This window comes from Silurus meridionalis, chromosome 25 (assembly GCF_014805685.1).
Source record: "Silurus meridionalis isolate SWU-2019-XX chromosome 25, ASM1480568v1, whole genome shotgun sequence".
In the NCBI taxonomy this organism is placed as follows: Eukaryota; Metazoa; Chordata; class Actinopteri; order Siluriformes; family Siluridae; genus Silurus; species Silurus meridionalis.
Window position 1 is genome coordinate 12,939,901 of NC_060908.1, and position 24,736 is coordinate 12,964,636.

The 24,736-nt window shown below is 35.8% G+C and overlaps 3 protein-coding genes across 4 annotated transcripts; all 3 read right to left on the minus strand.

The window, feature by feature from the left end:
- Positions 1-215: 215 nt before the first annotated feature.
- lrwd1 (leucine-rich repeats and WD repeat domain containing 1) lies at positions 216-6,879 on the minus strand. The gene is made up of 16 exons (XM_046838919.1): positions 6,759-6,879; positions 6,188-6,271; positions 5,743-5,977; positions 5,543-5,662; positions 5,325-5,471; positions 5,145-5,243; positions 4,614-5,045; positions 4,261-4,378; positions 3,681-3,787; positions 3,278-3,485; positions 2,885-2,957; positions 2,305-2,445; positions 2,092-2,195; positions 1,538-1,693; positions 1,327-1,436; positions 216-580 (listed from the first exon to the last, which is right to left on the minus strand). Exons 1-16 carry the CDS (start codon positions 6,866-6,868, stop codon positions 431-433), a joined length of 2,394 nt encoding a protein of 797 aa, XP_046694875.1. The 5' UTR covers positions 6,869-6,879; the 3' UTR covers positions 216-430.
- Positions 6,880-7,863: 984 nt separating this feature from the next.
- On the minus strand, positions 7,864-11,204 carry alkbh4 (alkB homolog 4, lysine demthylase). Its single transcript, XM_046839299.1, has 3 exons — positions 11,076-11,204; positions 10,135-10,326; positions 7,864-8,844 (listed from the first exon to the last, which is right to left on the minus strand). The coding sequence occupies exons 1-3, from the start codon at positions 11,181-11,183 to the stop codon at positions 8,326-8,328; spliced, it is 819 nt and encodes a 272-aa protein (XP_046695255.1). The 5' UTR covers positions 11,184-11,204; the 3' UTR covers positions 7,864-8,325.
- A 1,881-nt stretch (positions 11,205-13,085) lies between these two features.
- Positions 13,086-16,287, minus strand: polr2j (RNA polymerase II subunit J). Of its 2 annotated transcripts, none has more exons than XM_046838715.1 (4): positions 16,167-16,287; positions 14,395-14,484; positions 14,125-14,299; positions 13,086-13,436 (listed from the first exon to the last, which is right to left on the minus strand). In XM_046838715.1, the coding sequence occupies exons 1-4, from the start codon at positions 16,217-16,219 to the stop codon at positions 13,401-13,403; spliced, it is 354 nt and encodes a 117-aa protein (XP_046694671.1). In that variant the 5' UTR covers positions 16,220-16,287; the 3' UTR covers positions 13,086-13,400. The 2 variants fall into 2 exon arrangements, with proteins under 2 accessions (XP_046694671.1, XP_046694670.1); XM_046838714.1 differs by lacking the exon at positions 16,167-16,287 and adding an exon at positions 15,011-15,103.
- Positions 16,288-24,736: the final 8,449 nt, after the last annotated feature.

The window sequence follows — 24,736 nt, forward strand, 5'->3', positions numbered from 1 at the left end:
AACTTAATTCACTCATATGGTTGGAAATAAAGAAAATAAAAGGCTGGTCACACCTGGTCAATTTTGATCCACCTATAAAAACATGTAAATCAGACCATAAAGGGCCAATTTGTATCTAAATCTATATTTCAGGTATTAAAAAGGTCATTCTTTCTAATCAAATGTTGATTTGCTAACATCTTGAAGCCTCTCAGACACACATAGACCCACACACATTTTAAAGATTTTTTTTTTTTAGTTTCCAGGTAAAAAAGGCACAATTTACAGTTATTACATTATGTACAGTTGATTTTTAACAAACAAATTAGCATACTTGGATAAAAAAAATAATAAAAATCAACAACAAACTAAAATGGTCAGTTCTAAATGATCCTTCATGTGGCTCTGGTTTGGTGGTAAAGTCTGAATCACTTCCTGATCTGTGAAATGATTACACAGATTCTCGTCTCCAAATGACCACCATGTTCTTGTCACTTAGGGCAACCAAATAACGAAGCTCGGGGTCCATGGCGACGCTGTTGATCGACGGCCCCTCTATGGGGCCTGTTCCATTTCGCACCAGAGATGGCCACCCCAGGACCTGAAATTACATAATGACAAGGAACTTTAGATCTCTTGGTGATTGCTGTACATGAATGGAATACTGTGTGTTTAGTATGTTTAGTATGTAATCAGCCAATGTGATGCATATAAGAAAGTTATGACAATCTACATTATAAGCTCACACCTCAATGGTGTATATTAGGGGTATAACGGTACACAAAATTCACTGGCATACACACACATGCATTTATAATAATAATTTAAAAAATGTGTCTGGAGACTAAACAAACATGTGGTCTGCTATTTAATACGTTTCTGAGAGAACGCTGTTTCTTAATGGTTATTAGGTTTACAAACAATTGTGGGGGCAATGATACATTGAAAATCAACATACAGAAACCCACAGATAGAAACCTTCACACAGATAGGAACCAAAGCCAAGAGAGAAACCAAAAACTATTGAGCTCTGAGGCAGCAAGGCAACACCTACTGTACCACCAAACTATTTGCACAATTGAAATGTGATTGTGACATTAAAGGAAACTGACTGCTGCTAATTGCCACATTAGTTTGCTATCCCTTTCTGAATAACTAGCAAGGCTTAGAAACACGACCACTGATCCTATTACAAACGTATTACAGATTATTATTACAAATTATTAACATGTAAAAACACATGGCCATGACTGTATGCTATAAACACCAACACTGGTCTAATTTTCACTTTCTATTAAAATAAAAACATTGAATAGAGACACACCCTGTAATAATCAGTACTCGTACCTCTGTAGCAGGAACTGCTTTTCCGCTCTTGAAGTTGGCCTTCGCAGCGTCTGTGATGTGATACGTCCACAGTCTGCCTTGTTCATCTCCACACACGACGTAGCCGAAGCCTGTGTCGAAAACGACAGGAAAAACAGACAGAAAAAACTAAATATCAGACTTGGGTACAAAAGGAATAATCCTGATTTCTATAGGAATTTGTAATTCTTACCAGGGCAGGTGTTTAGAGATAAATATGGGATTTCGGTGTTCGACCACTGCAGTTCGGCCAGGATCACAGCAGGCACCTCTTTTTTCCTTCCTTTTTCCGCTCTTGTACGACTCCAGCTCCATAAGTAGATAGAGCCCTGCATCTGACTTTTAGACGCTGAGATGGAAAAATTGAATATGAGAATGAATGGAACAAACACTGGCCCATTTTTCTCTGTCTTTAAGATAAGATAATTATTTTGTATTTTTTAGGACCAAAAAAAAAAAAAGATGAACCAGTGATACTTAAACTCCTTATTAGAATGCGAACAAAAAGTGATTTCACATAAAGCATGTTGCTATATAGGAAGTGGTAGTGGTTAAGACATTCGACTTCGGCTCCAAAGGTTCAAATCCCAGCTACACCATGTTACCACTTCTGGGACACTGGGCAAACCCTTAACCCATATCTGCTTAGTAGTATGAATGCAATAATTGTAAATCGCTCTGGATGAGGGTGTCTTCCAAATGGCGTAAATGTAAATTTACATGTTTATAGTGACACGGTTCACTTACCTATAATGTCCTCTGTAAGGAAGCTGAGTCCATCAATAGTGCGGTAGTTCTTCTTCTTATTACTTTTCTTGTACACAGGAAATACAATCTCCATCTCCACTGTCCTGAAAAGCACACAAGTAAGTCATAACATTATTATGAAAGTGACACTTGAGGGTTTAGGAAATATGTAATAATTCACTTAAACTATATATTCACTGAAACGTTATGAACCTCTTCTGTATGTTCTTGCTGAGCTGGATGTCGAAGCTGTAAAGCCCGTTGTCGCAGCCTGAGATGAGGTGCGTGTCTGGGGAATGGGGAGGCAGACAGAATTGCAGTGGAGTCGAGCAGGTCTCCAGGACAAGCAGCTGACTGAAAGAACAATAAATGCAGGTATTTGTAATTAATATAAGTGCATACACTCTGGCAATAGCTGAATATGGCCGTTAATTAGGATACAGTGCAACCTCTATACTCGCGGAGGTTCCTTTTCCTTTTTAATACCCCTCGCGAGTAACAAAAAAAATCGTGAGGTTTTGATGGTTCCTTTTTTCAAGGGAAAACATGTACATGTACTGTAAACTTAACAAAAATTGTCAATTACTTGTCATTAATGTTTTATTTACTACTTTTACTTTCAAACTCTGTTTTGAAATTATGAAATTTTGAGTACTCCAAACTTTCGAGCCACTCGCTGGCATTTTTCACGAGTTACTCTCAGTCCGGTTCCAAATGAAAAGTCGCGAACTATCAAGGTCGAGGGTATCGAGGTTCCACTGAATATCTAAAAGCGAAAACCGCGATAACACACCTGGTTTTGAAGTTGTAGTCCCGGTCCAGTCCGCCGATGTCCCACATGATAATCTTGTTATCATATGCACCAGCTAAAAACAAAAACAAAAGCCTCTTAGCTAATCAACTATCTATACCTTTAGCTAGAGGTCAAATAATACAAAAATCTTAAAAAAAAGAAATAGAACTATATAGTGGTATCTGAATAATATGGCACTGTGTTAAATCAATAGTAAAAACATGCAAATATTTAAGCAAAACTTCTCTCAAATATACACAAATAAAATACATTTAATAACATATTGTCAGGAAGCAGCTTAGAAATGTACTTTATTCAGGTTCATCTTTCTTATCACTGTCTATCAGCAGTTCCAAAGAAATCAGATTATTTACAGTTTTTATCTGTACTTACTGAATAGGAAGCTGCTTTGGCACGGGCTGAAGCGTAGCATGGATATGGTTCGGCGGCTGGCACGAAACTCGCCGTATGCCAGGTTGGCTCTGGGGTGGATGAGCTTCACCATGCCCCTCTTTCCTCCTGCGGCAAGGATGCTGCACGATCGAGCACAACCGCCCTCACGTGCCATCAATACTGTGGTCCAGGCCAGTGTAAAGAACTCCTAAAAAAAAAAAAAAAAAAGAATACAATTTCCGAAGCAAGGTGAATAACCATGCTATAAGTTTGACAGGCCTTTATTCCTAAACATATAGTTGATATAAAGACTTCAGTTTTGCAAGTACATAGAGAAACTTTATGAGTTTTGCGAGACACCTGGTGGTAAGAAATGGTACTACAAGTATAACAGATTACACACCTCACCAGGGACCTTGTATTTCTTTATCACGTGACCAGACTCGCAGTCTATCACACACACCGTCTCCCCTCCACAAGTCGCCACTGATTGTGACCAGGCATCTGCATCTACAAAAACAAAATATAAACTGTTATTATTGAGGCAACGAGAAAAATGCTCTCTAAACACCCAGAATATACTGTTTCAACCTAAACATAATGAGAAGAGGAAAAGAAAGAAATGGTCTAAATAATGAGGTTACAGGTAAAATATTTATATTTTTTAACAAACTCCCCATTTGTCTACTTCTGAACTGAAGTTGGAGTTTTTCCTCCATTGGTTTGCCAGCATTTTTAGGACACTTTTAAATGGCAAATAAATGCAGCTAAAAAATAAATGCAAGAAATATTAGAGACGTCCTAGAGATTACATCTTTCTGGATCTGAGACCATGTTTTACATTAGATTTGAGAAAATCTATAACCAAAACGGTTGCTATAAGGATTGTGGTCCTTGGTATGTTGATATCATTGATAAAAAAATAAGATTAAACATTTAAACCTGGATTATTTGCATACACACAATCGTTTGAAGATACTCACTACTATTGTTGTGAGCAGGCTCAAAGGCACAGGCCCACAGTTGGGTGCTGAAATCCTCCCGACTGTCCTGTTTACTGTGACACTGCAGGACGTGAAGTGGCTGCAGACGGGCCGGCTCCTGCATTGAGACACTCAACAATGAGATAATGGCTTTGTGATGGGCCATTAGCAACAATACACAAACCCTCAGGACAGGGAGAGACGGTGACCATCCGAAGAGGGAGTATTTGTAGCAATACACAATATAGTTACATTTAGGCGTGTGTACATGGACCAGTATGTAATATTAAAAAAAAAGATAAAAAAAAAAGGTATTAGATCACTGTTGAAAATAAAATTCATAACATGCATACCTTTGGAACCTGGTATTTAGTTGTTTTCCAGATTCCGTTTTTTGCCTTGGTGGAGCTACATGCTTTCGGAGTCGTAAGCTGAGCTTTTAGATTTTTCTTCACTCCCATGGCAGTGGGCGTCACTGTGACCTCGGTCACGTTGGCTTTTTTTGGGGTGTTTTGCAGGCGACATGATTTTCCCGGACTCGCTTCGGGAGTTTTCATTCTCAGACACCGTGGGCTCGAGACCTCCTTTGGGTGAGCTTTCTGAGGAGTCCCTTGGAGCCGTGAGGATTTTCTCGGACTGGACTCGACTGACGCGGCACTGGTTAACTGGCTTGATTTGCGTGCACTTGCCTCTGGTGTGGCCACTGGGTTTAGAGTCCTTTTCTTCCAGGATTTTTCAGAATCACTTGTTTCTTCAGTGTCATGACTCTTTCTCTTAGCAGGAGACTAAAATCACGCATTTTTTTTTAATAAAAAACACAGCAATTAGACCTAAAAACGTAACATATTTCAGTGTTGTAATGAACCTAATTAAACAAGGCCTACCCCAGTCTCCTTTTCAAGAGTCTCCAAGGTCATGTCTTCTTCCTCCTCTTTTTCTGGACCAGTCAGCGACTTGAGATATTCTTTTGCAATCATTTCGACCTGAACCACAGAGCTTATATTTAATAAAGAGGGCATGATTCATGTATACAAAGCTATTAGAATTTGATTTCAAACACACACCCTCCATTTGGTGTAGTCGTTCAAAGAGCTGGGGCCATATTTGACCTGAAAGCAAGCCGCACTAACAAATTTTTTCTCGAGCTCCTTTAAGCTTTGTGAAGATGGTGGATCAGGGAGACTGAAGTTCTTCTCCCACACCCCAATCACCTGTAAGATAATCGTGACCGTTAATAATGTTGTAAAGCCCAAAAGCATAAAACGCTCAGGCCCAAACTAACCCGCTTCATAAGGATCTCGCTGTTCACATGGCGGATGTGGCTGGCCGTCGCACTGATATCCTTCCCATTCAGGAACTTCAAATTGGGCAGGAGGAACATCACTTTGTGCTCATCACTGACCTATAGAAAAACAAAGCAATCTTGGATCAAAATAAAATAATATATATTTTTTAAATGATGGTCGATTTGATAAATCTTACGGTGAGATATAAATTGTCATCCAGCCGCAACTCCTCCAGGCCGCTCAGGGCTGCTAGCGAGGTCACATCCTCCAAGTCGTTGTTGGAGAAGTTCAGAAGCCGCAGCCTGGGAAGGAAAAGTCTTGCAGGGAGCTTCTGCATCATGTTTCCAGAAAGATCCAAATCCTCCAGCGAGGACAGTTTATTCAACAGAGCCACAGGGAGATCCTGATTTTTCAACCCCATACGAGAGAGACTAGACAAAAGAATATTAACCGTAAAAAACTTTCAAAAATACCGCAGTTATAACATACATATACATTATATATTTGCATTTATATATTACAAATCTAATAAAATCACTGTGGACCACAGTACTCAGTCAGCACACTATTTTTTTAACACAGGAGTAAAGACAGCTGAAAGATATATCATCAATAAACATTAGATCTTGAAGGACACTTACTTGATGCTGGTAATTTTCTCCAGCTTGTTGGCTTTAGGTAGACCTTTCTCCAGCAGTACTTTCTCAGTAATCTTCTCCATGATGCTGTAGGGCAGATTGACAACACTATAATGTGGACTGGTAGGGTTCTTTTCCAGCTTATATAGCACATGGGTTTCACCCTAATGTTCGTGCTATTGTGTGAAAAAGGTTTCAGAGCTTTCTGCATTAAAATAACCAGAATGTGTGTTGAGTGGCCACTTTACACCTATTCACCGGAAGTGCATGGAAGCTCAACAGTGATCACTATTGCAGTAGTACAAAATCAGTCACTATATATTCTAATGTAAACTATTAAAACACGTTTCAATATAGGGAATAGTTTTTACACATTTTTAAGAATCAACAAGAAAAGAGTTACTAGAAACCCACGTGACCACATTTTATAATGATGTGACTACGCGACACAAATAAGCCTTATACATCAAAAAAATATTTATTTATAAAATAACATTCCGTAATACTGAAACCGTGTTTGAATCAAAATGGAATAAAAAGAAATACCACTACATTAAAAATATATAAACCACACCTTTCACGTGTACACCCGGGTTCAGTTCGTTGCTTCGTGTTTTCCCGGGAAAACCTCGCCGTGAACTTTGACGGAAGTGACGTCAGAGCGTGGGTCTTGGTGTCCGCCATGTTGAGTGTGGCTAACGTGAGGTAAAAGGATAGTGTGACATGTTTCATTGTCTTATTTATTGACTATAATGGAAAGTAAAAATTATAAGTAAAAATTAAGTCAACAAAAGCAAACACATGAGAAAATCAATTAAAAAAGTATGTATATTATATCCATTATATTGGGACACCTGATTTTTCTTCCCCAAACTGTTAGACACACTGTCACACGATTGTATAGGATGTCTTTGGATGTGGTAATCCCTTGAACTAGGAGACCCAGACCTGTCAATCCAGGTCTGACAATGATCCTGTGCACAAAGTCAGCTAAATGAAGATATGCTTTACATGGAGTGGCCTTCTATAGAGCTTCTTTAGCCTCCTTACTCCACACCAGTACCTGACTTTACTAACACCCTCATGGCTGAATGATCACAGATTTCCACAAGCACACTACAAAATCTAGAAGAATGGAGCTCATAATAAACTGTAAATTGGAACTAAATGGGGAATGGGATGTTTAAATAAAAAAAAAAAAAAAGCACATACCAGTCTTATGGTCAAGTGTCTACAAACTTTTGTCCAGAAGCATTTGTTTCAATATATATTATTAGTTAGTTTTATGAATGTGACAGGTTCAGCATTTTTTTAAGAGAAAGAGGGGCTTTTACTTGTCACATATATTACAGAACAGTGAAATTATTTCTTTGCAGATCTCAGCTTGTTGGAAAGCCTTCCAACCTTCCAAAAAGTAACATAGCAAAGCACAATGCATTTTAGACTTTACAATTGGCATTTGATGAACTCAGAGACACTATGTTTAGTCTAAAGATAGACACTAGGTATATCTTATTGTGCCTCAAAAACTACAACACATTCTTGCTTAGCAACTCAAATATTTAAGTTCATTTAAAAAATCAGAAAAATAACATTAGATTATAGATGTTTGACATTTTCTTTAGTGGCTTAGATATAATTAATTACATGACAAAATACTGAAAACCACCCACAAAATATAAAAAAAAAGGCTAGAATCTTTATTTATACATTTTCTTAATATATTTACAAGTTATGCAATTGAAAAAATCAAATCCAACATTGCTCATAAGTGTAAAGACTGGATTTTTAAAATAATTTGAATTGCATTCATAAATACATTAGTATCTCTCGCTCCCTCTATTTCTATATACTGTAATATATATATATATATATATATATAAAAAATATTATAATAAAATAATGTAATTTATTTCCTTTTACAATGTATAATTATTGATTTTTTTTTCCCCCCATGTTGCTTTTTATGAAAAATTCTAAAATCACAGATTTTATCAAAAATATTACACCATAACAAATCTGAACATTGGGGAAACATTGAATACAATCCCAAGCTAGTAGACAATAATACATTTATTAATTTAATATTTGACTCGTGTTTAAAAAAAAAAAAGTTAAATAACTGTCCACAATTTTTTTTTTTATATAGGAACTCCTTTAAAGCTTGATGCTAATTCCAACAGCTCTGATCCCAGCTTCTCTTGCTCCCCTCCATACAGGAACTCAGCAGTCAGCTCTCTGAAGGTACTGCAAACCCTCCTGCTGTGAACGTCTTCCCTGTGAATGGCGTGTTTCCAGCGGTGGCGTGCGTCACCGAACAGCACAAACAAACACCTCCGAGGCATTTTCACAGCCACCCTGACCTCACCTTGGTCCATGTCTTCCCAGCCTTGATCTAAGCTCATGGTGATCACAGTATCAGAGAGCAGATTGAGAGTAACCAGGCGCTCCCCCCACAGCCAGCTGTCATCCAGGTGTGGATCGATGGCAGAGCCACGTTCGGGGCTGTACTCCAGGTTGCATTGTTCTACCGGGTGGAAATCAGCCAGCAGTGGCTCTTTGGACATTCTGTCCAGTAGCTTCTGACTGCTCGCAGGCAGGCCACTGAAAGCCCCAAGGCGTACGCGCTGCTTTTTGAAGTTTACCTTCGGACCAAAGTCCTAAAAGGAACAGCAAGTTTATTTGCAACTATTTTCTTGCCCAGTTTAAGATCATAAAGAAAAATAGTTAAAAGACCAGGCAAAAGAAACAAAATAAGTTTAGAATCCAAGTTTGTGATCTCAAAGGAAAAATACTTTATTCAGCAGAAACATTGTCTGGCAGTTTCCGTGGAAGCATCCGAAAGAAAAGTCAAAACACAATGTTTATATGATTTCTAATGCCTCCTGAATAACACTTTTTTTTAAATATTTCGGACTTTTACCTCATCCATCACAATTGCCTTTGAATAACTAGGTTCTTTCCAGTTTATTAAAATAATCCTGGTAGAACCCATTCAATCTTTTTTTTTTCTTTTTTTCCCCCCTCTATTTGACAAGTCACATATTTGCTTTTTATTATCGTTTTTTCATTTTTAAATAATTTCTCTTTTTCCCCTGTTAATTGTGGACTTTATTAATTACGTGTGTCATATGATCTTTGTTTTTTTTTTTTACCTTTGTTTAACAATTTTTTTAATGATATTACAAACATACTATGTGGGAGGGTGGATGTTTATTTTTATTTTTAAATAGTGTATTTTTCTGTTAATTTTTATAATGTATATAAAAAAAAATGTGTTGATAAATTTAATGTTTGTATATTTTTTTATAATATTAATTGACAAATATTAAAACTTGCCATCTCGATTTTAAGTACCGTACATGCAAAACATTTAGAATTCTGTGTACCAAATGTTTACTAAAAACAGACTTAAACCTTGCTAGGGTTATATGATCTAACAATTTCCTCATATTTAGGACAATTACATGTTGTAGCTCAATACATTTCCTGTTGTTTCCCAGTGATGATTAGCCTTGGGTTTAAATGTTGAGTGATTTTTACTTTGGAGTGATGTGAAAGATGGTGATAAACCCATTTCTGACTCATTTCCCATTGTAAAGTTAAAATTGTAGAAGGGCTTTGTCTCCCGATGGGAGTACTGGAATGAAATCATAAAGAACATGATCTCTCTTTTTACTTTGCTTGCATGTATCCTCTGGACTAAGATTCATACAAGAAAGAACAAGAAAAAATTATGTAAAGTTCCATGTGAAGGCTTTCCTTAGGCTACCACACATATAGATCAGTAATTTAATCTAATTCTATTACAAATTGTAACTGTCCTCTCTTTTAAAACACAAAACCTGAAAATGAACTAGTATTTTGAATTGAATTGGGTAGATATAAAAAAAAAAAAAAAAAATACCAAATAGGAAAAACATTAAATTCGATCATCTGAAATCCATTACCTGCTTGCGCCGACCAGACTGGGACTCTCGCCAGATCTCTTGGTCCATGCTTGCAACCAGCTCTCTTTCCTCATCCTCAGAGACAAAGTTCTCCAACAGGAACACGCCCGGAAATGGAAAAGCCTCCTGAATATTGCCAGCGACTGGTACAGCTAATTCTGACTCCTGATCATAAACAAAATCATAATGTACCTGAAATATAAAACAAATACATAAGGTTTAAAGCACAACAGGGAATAGTAATAATGGAACACATAAGTACAGAAGAGACAATTTTCTTGAATGAACTGTATTTGCACTACTATTAGCTATTGCAATATTGTTCAGGAGAGGGAACCCCTTCTCTGACATCATTACAAATAGGGACTTCCAGTTCAATTCTGTTATTATTATCATATGGATAAAACTGTTAAGATCCAATTAATGCACCTTAATCTATATTCTTCCAATATGTCACCCTAATAACCTTGATATGATCATGTACTTCTATTCTCTCACACTTGCTGGTGCACCTGATGTTCAGTTACTTAAATGACCTAATCCAATCATCATGTACACATTATTATTTTACACTGTTTTTAACAGCGTTAAGTTCTCAGATTTCCACCTGACTGCACTCTTGTAAACAGTGTATCATGGTTTTTAATAATATTTTTACTCGCTTTCTCTTTGTGATATATTACCTTGAACTGGCTCTTTTTTTCTGCATCTTCTTGTTTGTACATTGATGGATGTCTGTGAATCAGCTGCTGTAACATTACAATTACCCTTTGAGATTAATAAACGCTGTCTGTCTGTCTGTCTGTCTGTCTGTCTATCTATCTATCTATCTTTAAACCTGATCCCTTTCAATATGGCGATAGCCTTAACGTATGGAATCAGCCAGCAATATGGCCTAAACATACACAGATCTCCTTTTATTAACCTTTCTAGCCACTTACCGAGGCTTTACTTTTTAACAGATGTCGTTTGTCCTCAGCTGTCTCACATATCAGGCAAGTCCGGACGCCTTTACATCCACAGTTGTCGGTCTGCTGCTTGGCAGCCATCAAGCAACCTTGTTTGTACACCTTTTTAATGTGTCCCTCAGCAACATCAGCGACTAAATAGTTCCGGATTTCAGCGGTTGAAATTTGATCAGAATCTGAATGAGAATCATCTTTATTGCTAAGTATCACGGCTTGCATGTACAAAGCATTTGTCATTGTGTGCTGCTGCTATAAATATAAATAAGAAAAATTTATTATAAAGCCACTGACTACACAATTTGTGCTGAGTATGTCAAAGTGAGGCAGTGCAAATTATATTTTCCAACAAAGTCCAAAGGTGCAGGTTTGCAATATAGTAGTTCATCATTTTCCCATCCAGATCAATGCCACCCATTTTAATAAAAACTTCTACCCCTTTTCTAAGTTTCTTCCCTCAAACCATCAGGCTCAACAGATCTAAACAGTACACAAACTCAATCTCTCTCTGTCTCTCTCTCACACACACACACACACACACACACACACTAAACACACACTAAACACACACTCAAATACTCAATACAATTCATACACATCCATGTTTACAGCACCAACACCAATATTATAACGGTTTACATGCTGTTTTGCACAACCTTTTTGTCTCTGTATGTTTACAGGTACACTTTTTTTTTTTTTGCACATTGTACTTTACATTATACAGGTATACTGATCAGCACAATTTTGTGTATCTGTCCTGCACTATTGTCCTCATCAGTGCTTATATTAGTGCATTAGTGTTTATTTCTGTGTTGTTATGTAGCACCAGATTTCTGCAGAAACGTATAATTAAAGTAGTTAAAGTAGAGATACAGTAGGTATAATACTCTAGCAAAAGTGCTCCCTTTTGAATGTCTTCAAATGCAATCAAGTATCCAAAGTACTATGATTTATTATGGCTAAAATGTTCCAATTATAATTTCTGTCACAAGACTCTTTGCTTAATCAACTGTTTTTTGTGAAAATACTCTAATATTACTCTTAGCACACCAGTCTATTAAAAGAATAATATTAATGATTCAAACACTGATATCTATCAAAATGACTTTAAGCACAAACCTTTTTTCAACTAAAACATAAATCTTTGCAAATCAGGCCACAGCAATGTTAGAGTCAGGAGTTTCCTACATCATTTATTCCTTTAAAAATGTTTTGCTTGCTACTATGTTGGCAATAAGTAGTTGACCAGTTTCTATCCATTAAAAAAAAAAACAGAAACGGCACACAATGTTAGTTAAGTTAAAATTAAAATATTTGACTTTTAAATGTAGTGAAGTTCAAGTCTTCCCAAATGAAGAAAAAAAAAACCCTACATAATAGTAAACTAGGTAACTACCTAATTAGTAGTTAACTAGTAACAAATTTCATTTACTTCCTTACTGCCCACCACTGAGAATGACAACAAAAGGTTCTTGACAGAGCTTTTTTGACAAGTCTGCTCATTGTTGACCAAATCTACTATATCTTGAAAAAAGATCCAGAAAGCCTATCCAATAAGCCTTTCTATTATTCTTTCTTAATCCATTTACATTACATTTACGGCATTTAGCAGACGCCCTTGTCCAGAGCGACGTACAAGAGTGCTTTGAGTCTCTAGCAATGAATAAAGCTACACTGATACGCAAGATTACAAACTTAATATAAATATAACTCTTGAATTCTACAAAGAAAGCTTTGAAAGCGCTAACTTAAGTATTTCAGGAAGAGGTGTCTTCAACCGTCGCTTAAAGATAGTCAGGGACTCCGCTGTACGGACATCTAGGGGAAGTTTTTTCCACCATCTCGGTGCCAGAACAAAGAAGAGCCTTGAAGTATACTTACCTCTCATTCAGAGAGAAGATATCTCATTAGATTCACATCTGCAGAATCTTTCCTGGGGCATGTATTCATTTTCTAAACCCCCCAAAACTGACTGAACAACTTGGGTATCAAAATTACATTTATTCATGGAAAAAAAAACAACACCACACATAAAAGGTTTGTTTCAGTGCCAAAGTATGCACATATGGCACCGAAAACCAAGAGAATAGTGCCACAATACAAAGGGTATAAACCATAATCCTGTTAACAGTTATATTTAAGCTGAATCTGACTTCAGACAGGTTTAACAGTCTTAAAGGGTTTCTGTACTGCAATGTGGAGAAGCCCAGAGCCAAAAAGGACAAACTGAACAGGTTAAGCTCCTAGAAGAGGCTTGAACAGTGGTCAGTAAACATCTGTAGTTCGACACAGCTGCATCCTTCATTCAATTCCTTCCTGCTTGTCTTTAATGGCAACCTAAAATAAATGAAAAAATGGATTAGTCACTGAAAGCTGAATGCAGCTGAAACTCAGATCCATAAAATAATGCAAACAATTTTGTATTTGGTTTCATGCACTCCCACATTTTCCCATCCACTATTCTTCATACAAGAGGGTTGTCAAATTCTTGACTCTGATTGGTCACAATGTAACAACCAATGACAGTTGTGCAGATCCAGTCTAGCACCGATCTTTTGGCAGCGCTGAGAGTCTGTTCTTCACTCCAGTATAAGTTTGCTCCATAGTATTGCCCTATTCAGTTAGAAAACCGAATAGTATGGGAACACAAATATTTTTCAGTACTCCGTGTTCTTTATTTCCATATAAATCCAAACCTGAAAATCACTCAAATCAAATTTCATACTTTTTTATAATATGTAGGAACGCCTGCAATAGTGCGTTACTGGTCAAAGGGAAAACTGTATCCAAGCTTTCTGACGTATGGATAGAATGCTTTGCTGTATCCCCAGTAACATAAGTCTATAATAAAATGCACCCAATAACAGGATCTAACCTGTTTAAAACAATAAAACACTGCAGGATTTATTTTACAGAAAAATAATCAGTTCATTGAGGGAACAATAATGGCGTTTTGTGTCTTTGATTATGTTCCTGTAGCAACAAAACACTGAGGTGGAACTCTGTCCAGCATAGTAGCACTCACTCTGAACCTCTCCTCCAGCAGAGACAGTTCACTGATCAGATCGGTGATGGCATTTGTAAAGGCTTCTTGAGGACTGTAGTCAGGTGTCGTCTGGACCCGAATCACAATCTTGTGCTCCAGCGGATGAGGAACCTTGTACCCAGCAAACAACACCTGAGGATCCTTCAGCAGCTGTCTGTTGTGAAAGAGGACAATGTGGTTTAAAAAGATGGAACCCAAAGTACAAGTGAATCAAAAGCAAGTCCATGATGAGAATCCGGATGCCCTTACGATCTGATGATGTTTCCCAGAGTGTGGTCTTCTTTGTTCAGCGTAAATAAACAAGCATTTGGCACCTTGGTGTCCTTGGTTATTGTAATTCTGCAAGCATGATCACAACAGAGACTCATGTAAGACTTTCACACCATATACAAGAACTAATCACAAAAAAAAACCCCAAACAAAAACCCAATGTTACATAGGGTACAAGATGAAACTAAACAGGGTGTGGTGTTGGGGGGACAGGGCGTTTTGACGAGGCCGGAAATTAAGTTATTTTTACAAAACAAAAATTATTTCGACTTTCCTGTAATGAAAAACTTCAAAGCCACACCTCTGACACCGAGACTCCTTTAATAAACATATTTATGAAATATACACCATTTCTTGTTAAATTATTATTATTTAGAGATACACAGTGCTTGTGAAAAGATTATTATTGAGATTATTATTTAAAGTATCAGCATTTTTTAAGGGGCACATGCATGTTCCTTTGGTTTCTATGCAACAAATTGGGTAATAGAGTATGAAGATTTACTTTGACCAAGCAAATATATAAAATGTACAAATGTTACAATTGACTTCTAATTAAAAATCCTCCCTTAGCATAAATAACAGCTTTACACACTCTTGGAAATCAGGCAGCTTGTTTTCTCCGAGTGTTACTTTCAGCCAAAATACTGATGCGATCCAGTTCATCCCAGTCTAACTCAATAGGGCTTAGGTGCATTGATTGGGCAGATCATTCAATGATAGATAACAACACAAAACAACAACATGGATACAAGCCGACTGTTCGCTCTCTAATTAACGGCGCTTGGACGTATGCTTCAGGTCATTGTCTTGTATGGTGAAGCAGGTTCCAATTTGCTGCAGTCCAGATGGAATTGTATGGTGTTGAAGTATGGTACTTCCCTGTTTTACTGTGGGTGTGAGGCAGTCTGCTAACATTCTCCATCTTTCATACATTTGTCTGTTAGAGCCAAAAATTTGGATTTCAGTCAGTCACTGTCCAATTCTTATTATATTGATTTGTTGCATAGAAACTAAAGCAGAAGTGTCCAATCTCGTCCACAAAAGGGCTGGTGTGGGTGCAGGTTTTCATTCCAATCGAGCAAGAGCAACACCAAATTCTACCTGTCTATTGCTTTTCATTTTAAATGACTATCAGGTGTTCCCTTGATTGGTTGGAATGAAAACCTGCACCCATACTGACACTTTGTGGAAAATATTGGACAGCACTGAACTAAAGGAACATTCATGTTTTTTATATATATATATATATATATATATATATATATATATATATATATATATATATATATATATATATATATATATATACATAAAACACCACACTTTTTACAGACACTGTAGATCACATAAGTCTTTGTTACACACGTCTCTGTGGATGAGACATTAGAACCAGGGAATGAATATAAGCCGGAACTACTTTCATAAATGCTGCTATAGAAAATGAATAAAAATTTACTGAATAATCCAAATTTAACAGCAGACACAGCCAACTAGGAAGGTAATACCAAATCTATAGTATTTCCTCAGGCGAACAATTAATTTTAAATAAATATCTAACCAAATGACTAAATTCTGGATTGAAAGAAAAAAATAAAATAGGCTTTAATGTCATTCCGCGAAAAGCTCGCTTAGCTAAATGGCTAACTAGCAAAGCTTCTTTTATACAAAAGAGGCGAAAATAAATATTTAATTTGTTTGAGATTGAAAATGAACGATAATATCATGAAAAATATACTCGTAGGATTTACTTTTTCTCTCCTTCGAACAATAAAAAAGACTCGAAAGCCGGCGGCGCGTTCATTTTCTCTTCTTCTTCGTCGCTTTAGTCTTCTTTTTTTTTTCTCTCTCTCTCTCTCCCCCTTCTTCTTCTATTGTTTACTGACGGAGCTCTAACCAGCTTTATGATGCAGTACCGCCACCACCTGGATTGGCAAGTAGAGCACTAAATAGTGGTTAAAAACAAACAAACAACAAAAAAAAAAAACCTGGCGATTGTACATTTTTAACTTAAACCCTGTTTATAAAATGTGTTAATCTTAGACAATGTATTATTGCTGAGAATAATTTCTTTGGTTTGAAGCTTTTTTTAAAAATAGACTTTGCCTGGTGAGGTGATCACACTTTATTTTTAAAGCACATTTAAAACCAACAACTTTGACCACAGTGCTTTACAGAACATCAAGTAATACATATAAAAACAAATACAAAATAAAATAGAGACTTTATTCTAAACCATAAGCTAAAACAAACATAATTATAAAAAGCACTTATAAAAAAGAGGCAGCTCGTTCCAGAAGTTGGGTCCGGCAACTGAAAACGCTCTGTGATCATTTGTTTTTAATCGTGTCCTGGGGACATTAGACTTTAAGATATTTGAGGACTTTTCATATTATGCTATTCATACATTGTGAATTCTGCATCGAGAGTGTTCGTTATGGTTTGATCCAGGATTCCTGGATACACACAATATGTAGTTTCTCTTCTCGGTCATCATTGTACACTTTATGGACTAAAGATTATGGACAACTGACCATAAGATTTGTGTGTGCTTATTGAACATTTCACTCCACATTTGCAGAATATACTCTGAAAGATATTTCATTAGATTTTGGAGATGTGTGGAGATTCATTTAACCACAAGGGTTTGAGTAAAAGTAGATACTGACGTAGGTGATGTGAGGAGGCCTGGTGGGCAGTCAGTGTTCACATTCATCCCAAAGGTGTTCAGTAAGGTTGAGTTTAGAGATTTATAGCAGGCCACTGAAGATCCCATATAAAACATATGTTCATGGAGCTAGCGTTGTGCACAAAGGCATTGTAATGCTGGAACAGGTTTGGGTCTCCTTGTTGAAGCTAGTTCTTCTAGTTCCTATACAATTGTGTGCCTGTAACAACACAAATTTTGGAAAAAAATATTTAGTATAGTGTATATTTTACATTTTTGCTCATTAATGCCAGTTAGACAGTGCATTATTTCTCAGTGGCATTTTTGTGCCACCTATTTTAAACTTGATTTTTCCATTAATCTGCTCAAGAGTTTACTACATCTTTTAATTATTTGTATTTTAGCTCTATTAGTCTGCTTTATCAAGCATACAACACTCCTTTCTTTATTTTAACCTTTTGCACTTTTACAGCATTGTAATGGCCTGTGCAACCCTCATACCCATCATTCCACAATGCCTACAGTTTTCCTGGGGATTTGAAATAAAGGCTAATTGTGTGTTTTTGTGCAAATTCCATGAGAAAGAAAATACAAACATATAAATGGTTCATGAGAAACCTTAGAAATTATTTTGAACGGTTTTGGCTGACCTTTTCTTACAATGTCCTGCTTTACCTGTCTTGTAAATGACCTTGTAAGTTTTTCTGTAACCAAACCAATTTCTTCTTCTCGTTTAGCCATTGTGGAATGAAAAAACAGATGTTAAATACACACAAACATATTTAAACTTGTGCAGTTTGCAACAGATGTGGTTTGCAAGCTCTGACTAGTGCACTCTCTGAACAACAAAGGATGTGAAAATAATGACGTTATTGTACGCCTGCTAGATGGCCCTGTGGTCACCAACTCAAAATCTGATTGGTTTAAGCAACAGCCTTCAAGCAACATGTACATTACGCTACAAATGTCTGCACTGCTAATTCTAATGGCTCAGTGCAAATTTCTTATACTCTGACAACATGTGATGTGAAGGCTGAAATCTGATTTGATAGAAACTCAAACTTACACTGGATTGCGCTGCTCCTAGAAGCAGAGAAAGGCAATGAAATTATGAGAATAGACAATTGGAAATCATTTTATACATATTCAAGGACAAAAATCTATTAAAACATATGTCAGTGATTCTTATAGCGTTTAGGTCAGCAGATAAAGCTTTTCCGGCCCTGAAGGCCCGTAACTGTATTACGGTATATGCGTAAAATGCATAATATGAAGTTAGCGCGACATAAAAAAAAAAGAGTAAATCCAAAATGTACCACTAGAGGTAGCCAAACCATCCCTTTATATTCTTATAATAATGTGCACAAAGCAACGTAACATTGTACCAGTAGATGGCGCAAATGGACTAGTTTTATTTTCGTACTACTGCAATGTGTTTGAAGATTATTCCATAGCGGTCAGTAGAGATCGCAACTGTGCTGTTTTTTTCCTCCAATAATAATTAAAACGCATATTTCAATCCTTATGAAAAATTACTTATTAACTTCATTACATTCTGTTAGCTCACAGAGGGCAATTTGCCCAGAGGGCAAATATAGCCGACTCTATCATTTACAATATAACTGTACTAATATGTTTATGATACTATATATATACTGTATATATATATATATATATATATATATATATATATATATATATATATATATATATATATATATATATTTACTTTTAAATTTACATTGTATACCATATTTGTATTCATAGGCATTTGGACTGGCATTTGGACCTTTCAACCTTCTGCTTTCAGTATTGGGAAATACGTGTTTATGTATCAGGCTGTTTGTGGTGGGGTTATAATATGTCGTCCCTATTTTTTGCAATTGGGAACATCCAAAATGAACGTGATGTTAGATTAAGGCAGATTTCTATATCCGGACAGTAAAAAAGAGAACTGAGCCAAAGGGATATCGTGAGGTCACTTGGTTGGGTGTCCTGTGTGACATGCAATACTTAGACTTCATATCGTATTACAGTAAAATAACGTCAACAATGAATGTTTATACAAAGTAGATTTACAAAAAATCTTTAATACACAAGCAAAAGACAGCAAGGAAATACATTGTTAGGCAGCATGAGAAATGAGGAATCTAACAAAAAATTTAAACCCATTGTCTAATAAGTTCCAATTGTATGGCTAATGGACAGCCATAACAATGACAGGAGCAGTTTCTACTATAGTTATACAGTATCGAGTATCTACAGCAACAGATTTTTGTGTATTAAGCGGTGTGTATTCATTTTAGTCATTTTTGACACGCCGACCTTGATGGTTCATTTTGTAAATTTCCCAATCCACAGGATTGCTTTTGTTTGGTATATTTTGGGTTTTTGGGTTTGTTATTTATCCCTACAGTAATACTCATGTGTTTTGAAATCCAAACAAGATTTCCACATGCAACGTAGATAAGATCACAAGCTGTGTACTGTATGTCAACATATAACTACAACTACTGTCACACTCTGACCAATTTGACACCTCTGGATTTACCTCAGTCAAATGTTTTAATGTGGTGGACAAGACTGGTATAAAATCAAGTGTCTTTGCCTCACTAGAAAACATGAATTCACTCAGTTAAAAAAAATTCCATATTCACGAAATTGTAAATAATTTGTAAACATTAGATGGTTATATTTAACTAAGTTAGCCTCTTTTGTATGTAAATGTAACATAGGATTAGCATCACGCCCAGCAGATAACAAATAGATATATGGGCAACTTATGATTAGTTCATTTTATTTATTAGATTGCAAAGTACTCAGAACATCCTGTGGGTTTTTCCCTGATTAGCAGTACATGTATATGAGAGACACATCAATGCCATGAACCTATCCAACCAAATTCTACAAACATGGATTACATGAGATCTGCACATGTGGGTTTTCTTCATGTGACATTAAGGATTTGCATGACAGCCATATGATTTGTGTATTTTAATTCAACAACCGTGGGATGATCATTTCTTGTCAGTAGTTGTGCAATATGTTACTTGTTAGTTTCGTAGTTACCAATGACATGAAAACATTGTTCTTCATCGGGAAGAATTAAAACCGGGAAGATAAGGTTTAATATAGTATCAGATCATAGCAAAAGTCTGAATTGTAACAGGCTACATCACTAAATGACAAGATGAATGTTATGAAGAAGCCCAAATTCATGATTTAAATAAAAAGATTCCATAGATGCCAACTCTTATGTATTATCAAGCAATATGATGGAGATTCCCAGTGTACAATTTCTTTCATCATTTTCAATTTGGTTAATGATTAACAATGCTGTTCCACCTACATGCTGATAAATGGGCTAATGTTGAGTTCCAACAAAATAATTAGTACCAGAAAATTCAAATGTAAAAATGTTTGGTGCAGTTCAGGGGGAATTTAACTTTAACATAAACACGGTATTTTACTAGCATAATGTTAGGGGAACTCTATAAGGTACTTTATAAAAATTTCCCATATTTATTTGCTAACAAAATTCTGATTTCCTATTACTTGTACCTTTTCTAACCCTGTGACTTCCACTTCTAAAAAGAGAAGAATCGGTTTCCTCTTGTTTGCCCTATAATTTCTGGAATTTCCAGTCAGTAGATGTAGTTGATAAGGCTTAAACTATGCCACATGGGTCTGTGCACACTGTGTTATTCCTTTTTTTTATTTGCAGTTAAAACTAATTAAAATAAGCTAATTTCTATGCATCCTTTGATTTTAAATTGAAAGCAGACAGAACAGACTTTTTATTGTTTCTGTGCACACACACAAAAAGGCTTTTTTATTGATTTTTTTTATTCATTTAATCACACAAAGTGTAGTTATAAAAATTTCAATCCTTGGTTGGTTTTCAATCCTAACCAACAATCCTAACCTGGAAGTAAAAGCGAATTTCATTACTTTTCTTTTCCTAATAAGAAATGTCCACTCTTGCACAAATGAAAAATATTATGATAAACTAAAGAAACATATTCAGAGATAATAAGATAATCTGTTTTATATAGAACTGTAAAATAAAAACTGTCTCTTTGTCTGACTGTCTAACTGACTGATCTCTGTCTTATTAATTGTCGGTCTGTCTGTCTGTCTGTCTGTCTGTCTGTCTGTCTGTCCAATTTACTGATTGCCAATCTGTCAGTCTTACATCTTACTGACTCGTCTACCTCACTGTCTTACTGTCTTACTAAATGATTGTCTCTGTCCTATTAATTGTCTGTCTGTCTTACTGACTGTCTGTCTTTTTACCTGTCTGTCTATTTGTCTTACTGACAATCTATCTATCTAACTTATTGACTGTCTGTCTGTCTGTCTGTCTTACTGACTGTCTGTCTGTCTGACTGTCTGTCTGACTGTCTGACTGTCTGTCTGTCTGTCTGTCTGTCTGTCTGTCTGTCTGTCTTACTGACTGACTGTGTGTCTTACTGTCTGACTGTCTGTCTGTCTGTCTGTCTGTCTTACTGACTGACTGTGTGTCTTACTGTCTGACTGTCTGTCTGACGGTCTATCTGACTTAGTGACTGTCTGTCTGTCTGTCTTATTGACTGTTTGTCAATCTGTCTTATTGATTGTAGATCTGTCTATTGTACTGTCTGTTTGACATATTGAATCTAGTAGAACATGGTAGGGGAGTGGGTGGGGCAGGGCAGAGTTGTTCTGCAATGAGTGTAGTAAGAATTTGTTAACACACAAACACATGTGTGTGTGACTCCTATTTTCTGTCACAAATTTCATAACACATAAACTAAAAAATATATACATGAGGGATCATTTTATATTTTACACTTTGGACAAAAACTTTTTAAAAGCGATTATTCCATAATTAGTTTATCATAAAAAAAAAAAAAGAAACCCAGATGACCGCAACGTACACAGTCCCAACTGTTACCAATGCTGGTTTAGGTTTGCTTTCACACAACAACCAGAAATAAATAATTAGTAAAAGTTTGTGAAACTATGAGAAAATGTGATTTGCTTTAAGGCTAAATACTTAACACTCAAACAATAGAGGGGACAAATTCAGTGGTTGGATGTAATTACAGTATAATCAAATATTGAGCTTTGATTCCAAATACATAAAATTACAGACAACATTTTGAGAAAACTTGCAGAATTTGTAAAAATTCAACAGTTAAAACAAATAAAGTGTGAAGCACTTTGTGTATCTGAAAGAAAGGAAAATGGCATTTGGCAATGACCGCTTCAGTCTTGCTTCACATCCTTTGTAATTGTGAAAGCACATAAAATTAAAGAGATTTAACACAGCACAGTTAAGTAAATATTTAGTTTAATATTTCAAGCTATGGCATGGAAGGAAAGGGGATGAGGGGGGTTGGCGGTAAAGGAAACGTGGAAATTGTATAAAGGAAAATCCGACACAATCAACAATAATACACAAATACAACAATAGCTCAAACTCAGCTGAAAAGACCTGGAGCTAGCAATGCTATTCCATGATAACTGCACCACAGTGACACATTTTTTGTTTCATTGCACTTAAACCACAGCAATTTGATCATTATTGTACATTTAATTTTGTGGAATATCTGTGAGAGAAAATCCAGTTGCTGTCATGGTACAGAAAAACAAGCACAAAGTCTTCTATTCATTGGGCTTTTTTCCGCATAGAACAGATAAGATAAATCTTACAAAGATAAGTCAAACAAGTCCTGAATACTTCCTCATGGTGGAAAGATTTGGTGACTTTTACAAATCACTGGCACTACAGACTCCTTGGATGTGTGCTGTATCAATTAGAGGAATCATTTTGCAGTACTAGATTACAATTTTTGCAGTGCAACATACCAGAGTTCATTAGCATTAGCATTAGCAAGTATTAGCATTGTAATGAATTGGTAAATGAGAGTGTACAGTGACTAGGGGACAGTAGAAGGACATCTACATTTTGATAGTAAATGTGGAAATAGGCAGGTAAAACCTGTACATAATCCTGGCTGTTCATGTTTGAAATGTTTCATAAACAAACGACCAACAACTAAATAAACAGAAAGAAGACAGAAAGGATATAACATCTTGGCTTTTTTTGTTTTTGAATTGTTGAAAGATTCTATACTGTATACCAGTATCTTTAATCAGACAATCTTTTTGCCCTCTTTTTATATTTTTTTGCAAAAATTACATATTAGCAGGAAACAATATAATGTGTATATATATATATATATATATATATATATATATATATATATATATAGAGAGAGAGAGAGAGAGAGAGAGAGAGAGAGAGAGAGAGAGATAGATAGATAGATAGATAGATAGATAGATAGATAGATAGATAAAAACAATAATGTTTTCTATCATAAAATTATATAAAAAAATATATAAGCTCATTAACCTTATTCTAGTCATTTCTGGTCTGGTCTGATGTTTTTGCACAATTATCATCACCATTCACCTTTTCATATTCTATTAGTATCAAAATTATTTTATTTATTAATTCAATAACTTTTTTAAGCTTGAATTTAATAAGTAAAATATAGATATAGGTTTATAAGCCTATATTTAGTTTGTTATAATAATATCATTATTATAAACATATAAATGTATGTATTTAAGATATTTTCAAATGATGTCATTTGCACTGTTGAATCTTTTTGTACTACATAGAGAAAGAGAAAGTGTTTCTTCTCCTCTTTGAAAGCATCTGCTTAAGTCAGGTCTTATTTGACTCTGCTGAAGGAAGCGAAAAGCAAGCTGTTCCTCAATACTTGAGGACGTGAGCTCTAGCACATCTTCGATAATGTATATCCGCAATTCCTGTTTCTCAACAAACTGTCCAGTGGCAATAAATAAACCAAACCAAAAGCCAGTAATGCACAAAGTGATGAAATGTGTTTTGAAGCAACTCAGGGTTCTTGCGTCTTTTTTCCTTCTTGTTTTTGGTAAAAGGTTTCTGAGAGTAAAGTAAACCAAGCACAAACTGGCCAGAATTTAAAACATACACTATATAGACAAAAGTACCTGACATTTTCATTTATATGTGGTTCCTTCTCCAAAATGTTACTAAAAAGATGTAGGGACACGATTATATCGAATGCCTTTGGATGTGGTAGCATTCAATTTTCCCTTTACTTCAACTAGGAGGCCCAAACCTGCTCCAGCATGACAATGCCTCTGTACACAAAGCCAACTCTATGAAGATATGGTTATATGGGATGGAGTGAAAGAGCTACTGGACCTTCTTCTCAGATGTTCAAAAAGTACATACAAATCAAATATATCTATAATAGATGGATGGATGGATGGATGGATGGATGGATGGATGGATGGATGGATAGATAGATAGATAGATAGATAGATAGATAGATAGATAGATAGATAGATAGATAGATAGATAGATAGATAGATAGATAGATAGATAGATAGATCAATCCAAAAGCATTCGATACAATTGTGTTTCTAAAACTTTGTAGTAACATTTTGGGGAAGGAAGCACATATCAATGAAAATGTCAGGTACTTTTGTTAAAATAGTGTATGTTTTAAATTCTTGCCCGTTTGTAATTAAACTGTGCATTCGATTGTAAGAACTTAAGTACCAGTAGTTTGGGGAAGAACCACAAATGGCTGAAAAAATATATTTTAGTAT